This window comes from Dermacentor silvarum, chromosome 10 (genome assembly GCF_013339745.2).
Source record: "Dermacentor silvarum isolate Dsil-2018 chromosome 10, BIME_Dsil_1.4, whole genome shotgun sequence".
Classification (NCBI taxonomy): Eukaryota; Metazoa; Arthropoda; class Arachnida; order Ixodida; family Ixodidae; genus Dermacentor; species Dermacentor silvarum.
Window position 1 is genome coordinate 144,746,470 of NC_051163.1, and position 6,292 is coordinate 144,752,761.

The window sequence follows — 6,292 nt, forward strand, 5'->3', positions numbered from 1 at the left end:
TGTAGAAAGCTGCGCATGGCACATGAACCACAAGTGAATATATACTGTCATTCCCCGGGATGACTTTCTGATATCACAGTTACTTCTTTACAGTATCACAGTTGCATTACAAAATGCAGTCACCCATACCAATTATATCACAAAACAAACACCAGCCGGAAATGAAACAAACAAAACTACAGATAACTACTGTACAGCGCAACAGTTGTCTGGCTACCCCAGTATCACAGTATCGGCCAAATATCCCACAAACATGACCACATGAGCAGTAGACAAAAAATGAGAACGTCTTTCTAACGCCTTTGTGCACTTTTCTTCATCATTGTTGTATGAATGGAAGCCCATGCGAATTAACACAAAATTCACATACTAGTATGATTGAATACCCATGTAGAAAGCTGGGCATAAAACATAAACCACAAGTGACTATCCCCGGGATGACTTTTTATTGCGATAGCAATTATATGGACACTCAAAAGCAGATTTCTGCCGTCGCCGTCGCCGTCGCCGTCGCCGTGAGGTTCCGTATGACGTCAGTTGGAGAAGAAATCGTCGCCACGCGCCGAACGCTGTATGTGCGAGTGAAAGGGCGTGAGGGGCGCGTCTTTCACGGGGAGTGAACGCACGGCGGAGAACAAACGCGCGTTCTGCGCCGTGCTCGCTTAAGGGCTGCAGAAGAAGGCGTCTCTTTTCTCCTTTACAATCACCATATATGTAGAGCAAACGCGCCTTCTTCCGACGCGCGAGAGGCCGTGGGGGAGGGCGAGGGAAGGGAGGCGACGTTTAGCTGCGGCACGAAGTGCCTATTTATATCAAAGGCTCCGGCAACAGTCACCAACGCCGCACGCATTTTGAGCGAACGCGGGCAAAACGCCGATGGCGTCGACAACAGTTCTGCGTGTTGTCGATGCTGCTGCATGTCCAAGTTTATACAGCTGATAAAGCTAATATCATTACTCTGTATAGCTCTCTACAAGTTTGCTATCGCAATTGATGCTTCGCCTTTCAGGCGAAACTGCGACAACTTTTTTTATATCACAGTTATTTCTTGACAGTATCACAGTCACATTACAAAATGCAGTCACCCAAAAATTAAATGCACAGAATGCCACATAGACAACTGCACTGCATGCGATTCCTAATCTGTCATTTTAGTGTCTTTTATGGTTTGAGGTTGCATCACAAAATGCTCTAGCCACTGCATGACTCGGCCGTTTACACAATAATGTGTTTGCATGGTCAGGTAATGCAATTTTTTTTGTGTGCTACAGCCTGCTACCGTGTTTGCATTTTCTGGCTCAGTGTACAGAGAAGCCCACTGTTAAAGGGAACACTTGAGTGCAGGGCGTGTCTGGATTTTCCTCTCTCGCAATAGCAAAATCGCATAGACTTGGAGCAGATAACTTGTAGTTGGTAGCTCTCATTCCTTTTGACACACCTGTGCAGTGCATTGACATTGCTTCCACAGCCACTTGCAGCTAGGATGCCAGACAAGTTAGGGCCCCACATCTGAGTGTTCCCTTTCACAGTGGACTCCACTGTACATAGCACAAGGCCTCATACTGCAGATGTGTCCAAACTATCTAGGAGTGCTTTCTCTGATTGCACATGCAACTTTTCTTATGGTTTATGTATCGAGTTAACTGTGGCAATGGCATTCTGTTGCTGAACATGAGGTCGCAGGTTGATTTCTCGGCTGTGTTCCTACCGAGAAAGGCAATAGCAAGGTGCTTATATACCCAATATTGATGTATAACTGCCCCCTACACCATCCCTAATAACACTTTTGTCACGTTGGAATGTTAAACCTCATATATCAGTCATTTTCGTGGCTTAAAAAGGGAGGCTGCAGTTTGGTTACGCGCAGTGCATTAAAAATTGCATGTGCAACAGAAGCAAAGCATTTCATGTAGAAAGAACATGTGGCAGTATGTACTGCTCAAAAAAATAGGAAGACCTTTCAACTACATCACTGAAATAGGCCTCATCAAATGGCACTGTAATGCAAATATTGTCTTGCTCATTGACAATTACAAACAAATCTGCATGCGGAACTCCTGTGATGACCATTTGCACCTCCACTTGGCAAAAATATGTGGTTGCACGCTTTAGGTTTTGAGTCAAAACTTTTTCTTTGTTCTTCTCCATATTCTCTTCCAAGAATTTTTTCATGGACTCGGGGCATTTGATTTCCAGTACCCGCTCAGGACAACAGTTGCACTTTACTAGTACATCTGGACTTGCACCCATGTAAGGGCGGCCTTCCATAATGAAAAGTCCACACTGCCTCACAACCAAGTTCTCATGACTGGCTCGCTGGCTTTGGTAGCATTTTCTTGCACTGCCTTCTAGTGTACTTCCACGACACATTGTTGCTGTACGGACATTATTCTGCCTCATCACTTTTTTATCAATGATCTCAGATCATGTGGGCCCATCTTTGTCTTTACACGGGTGCTGTAGGCAATAGAAGCTGTGATCATGCCTACCCTGTGGTGCAGCCAGAGACTACATTTCCCCTGATCTCTTGTTAACCTTTCAATCATTATAATGTCTTCACGACTCTTGCTTTCCTGTAAGTGTTGAAGCAGCATTTCTGGTGTCACTTCACTGCTGATCCCAAGAACACTCCTTAACTCCTTCACAGAACCAATGAGTGTTAAGTCTTTAGGTGCTGGCTCAGAAGTGGAACATCCTGCTTCTACAGCTGGGTTCAACGTGGATTCTGTTTCTGAAATACATTTTCAGAAAAAAGCCTGCAATTAGTATTCACAGTAGCATGGTGAAAACTAGCATGTGCAAGAAATGTGATGAAACAGATAAAACCCACTTCGTCTTGGATGCAAAATACACAGATGTTTGCATAATTAATTGCTGTGGTAGTCATAACGTCTACATTTGACTTGTAGTTGGCAAAAATTGTTTTAAAGGTTTCAAAGCAACACAGCTCTTGTACTTCCTTAGCAGCTAGGAAATGTTTCGCGCTGGCAAAATGCCTTGAAGACGCGTTCGAGCCTATTGAAAAGAGAGGAGCCGCAATGTTTGGAGCGATAAACATTACATTTTGCTACATGTAGCTGCCCATGAAGGATACTGGAACTTGGAACGCACTATCCTTAGAAAACTGCACACGCCCTTGGATATAGTATTAAAAATATAATTAAAACATTTGTGCACTTAGCTAAACTCAATGGACTGCCTAAAGGCTCACATAAATACAGCTGGCACATATTAAAATTAAAACTGGTTGATTTGTTATCATGGTTATAGATAACATGTGGTTCTGATTAAAATAATTATGTTGCAACGAAAGCAACGAAACACAGCGTACTGCCTATGCAACATGTTGCAGTACAGCTCATTAGGCATGTAATCAACTACATTGCAAATACTCAAGCTTAGGCAAGACATGCTAAATTACATTTTATACAGTATTGGGACATGTTTTCCCGCTGCATTACTGCTCTCAGATAAGGAGATTAGGCGCCGCTGCTGGCCAGTCCTTTATGACACTCAGGTTCAAACAGCCAAACCAAATTTGAATGCATACCTAATTGAGTATCTCTTTCTAAGTGCATTTTTGCTGCAGACTGATGGCTCACATTCTGCAGAAGTCTTTCAAGTATGTTGCCTTCCAGCTGGGGGGGTCTTTTTGATTTTTGCCTGGAAAAAGTAGCAACGAGAGGCAGCAATGTTATGTTCTAGATAGGAACTTAGTCGTAAACACTGCACCACTCGTTACTGTTGGGCTGTTAGCATTAGGGTTTGTGCATTCATTTTCCCACCTCTCGGACTTGATAAGCAAGCATGAAAATGCATATTTTCACTACGGTAAAGAGTGATAGATCCTACTTCTGTGTATAATAAGAGATGTCAAGCATTCACCTCAGATGCACCTAATGTTAACTATACTCAACAGCTGGCACATGGCACCATTGACTTCATTTGTGCTCTGTGCCTCTGATGAAGACATCTGTAAATAACATTTGCAGTACATAGTTTACACTAAAACTAGAGCATTTGTTGAAATCATGAAACTGATCTTACAGCTTAAGAAGGCAAACAGCAAGGCTATTTACAAGAGTATTTTCACCAAGCAAACACTGTGAGCCGACTGCCCTTCGTTTCAGCATTGGCCTTGCTGTTTGCCCTCTTATTCCACTCAGTTTTAGAAGACCAATATATTTGCAAACCTTTTTTGCACATGGAAGGTCGACTATAGCTCTTGGCTCATACTTTTGTTTTACACGCTCTTTGTGCTCCTTGCCCCACTTCTGTGGCTGGTCAGTTGGTGACAGCTTGTCAAAAGTCTTGGCAGCATTTATATGCAGCAGTACAGCTACAATGTGTTTGCACTTGTAGTTTCTGTAAAATAAAACAGTTAGCATATGTCAATTCCAAAGACATTAAACCTCCAAAAGACAAATTTCACTTGGCCTTTAAGCGTAATAATTTTCGAATCATGCATTCATCAAACTTCTTAATATACATTGGAATAGTAATTGATGTGAAGTTTCCGTCTGAATGAATACATTTTCTGCCAAGACAAATAATGCCCTTTGCAGCCTACAACAGGTGATATTCCAAAGAGACACTTGAAAAACAACACCTTCACTGTAAAAAAATTATTAAACTGGTTGAAATATGTGGCTCTAGCAAATATTTCTGCTAAATGAATGTAGCTTGGCCTCAGTTCCGCAATTGCAACATCAGAGTTAATAATGATCGACGAAGAAAATTAGCGAGTCTTTGATGACAGAATCTCGCTATCTGCTACAGGAGACTTTAAATGAATCTGCTTGCAATCACATTGAATATCTAAAGATCAAACAGTGCCAGTCACATAGTGCAACACAGCCGGATGTCAACCGGCGATCGAGGTATTTGCACTTGGAGCATATCAAGCCCAGCAGCCGCCAGTAATCGTCGTACCCTGCTTTGCACGAACAGCTGGCTCGATCTACCACTGAGTCGCAAACGGTAATCTTCACTTCATGCGGCGCAGTGTTGATAGCAGTCGTTTGCAAGACAAACGCCAGAAAGTCAAAACGAGCGTTCTCAGCTGTTTCGACGGCGCACTCAACGACGTGGCCCGCGTAATAAACTTCCTCCACCTCCGTGAGGCACCGGCTCGTCTCGCACGCCTTGTCCACATACCGGTTGATTCTGCTAAGCGGTAATGCAACTGCAAACAAAATAATTTAAAAGCAGGTTATCTAAATTAATGCTTGTGACATCATCGCGGCTGCGGCGCCGCACGAAGAGACGAGGGGACCGCAGGAAAGAAACTCCAGCCATTACCAATTACAACGCGCTCATGCACGCGAACAGAAGCAATTGCTTCTGTTCGCGTGCACGAACACGATGCAATAAACAGTTATTGCAAGAAAAACGTGAAATTAAACAGAGTGCCTGAGTGAGTATGCAAGAAAACTGACACAACAGCTGGGGTTGCATTTTCTATGGGGATCACTTTCGGACAAAGTTTCACTTTCGAGAGATTTCGCGAGACTCGATATTGACAGCGCTCTTGTCACTTTTGCGAAGATAGCAAACTTGGCACAGTGCCAAAAACGCTGTCAGGCATATAAGCGTACACATCCAGTGCGGAGAAACCTCGTGAAAGTGAAACTATATCCGAAAGAGATCGCGCGAGCACTGCTGTCAACGCATTCACGCCGGAGAGCGGGCATTTCTCGCTCGCGCTCGCGCACTGATGACGATTGTACACACAGATATCTCTGTTTGCTTACCTGAAACACGATCACTGCAGTTTTCGTCGTTCATCTGAAGCTTGCATTGCGCAGAAATCGAACGCAGGCACAGCACTTCACAGTGTGACGAAGCGAACGCACGTTATCGGGGCCGCCCTCGAAACTTCTCTCCTGGCCGTGACGTCATCCAAACATCCCGCCAGGCGGCGCCACTCCTAATTCTCGGGGCTAATAGATGGGGAGAGGAGGCGATCGCGGAGGTTTACGGCGGATTTCATACTCGTAGTTGGAAAAATTAGATAAAATGGCCCGGTCCCTTGTAAGGCTCGCCAAAATTGCGGCAAGAAAGTGCGGTCCTCACACGAGTCTGTTGGTTATATCGCCTATATGAATTGTAGTAACATTTACTCCCTAATTAAAATTACAAACATCGTGCAATGCACGGACCATGTAAACCTGTAAATATCCCGCTGGATGACCACGAGCAGACGCTATCACAACGCTGGCATTATGATGACCGCCGGCAGCGGGGACGAACGGTTTGTACAGCCATGCGATTCATCGTGACTACGAAAATT

The 6,292-nt window shown here is 44.1% G+C and overlaps 1 protein-coding gene across 1 annotated transcript; it reads right to left on the minus strand.

Moving 5' to 3' along the window:
• Positions 1-1,560: 1,560 nt before the first annotated feature.
• On the minus strand, positions 1,561-5,787 carry LOC119466186 (uncharacterized). Its single transcript, XM_037726681.2, is given in 6 exon segments — positions 1,561-2,402; positions 2,405-2,731; positions 3,551-3,660; positions 4,192-4,365; positions 4,933-5,185; positions 5,754-5,787. Coding segments are annotated over 6 exon segments (1,395 nt in total). The 3' UTR covers positions 1,561-1,905.
• Between the last annotated feature and the right edge of the window lie 505 nt (positions 5,788-6,292).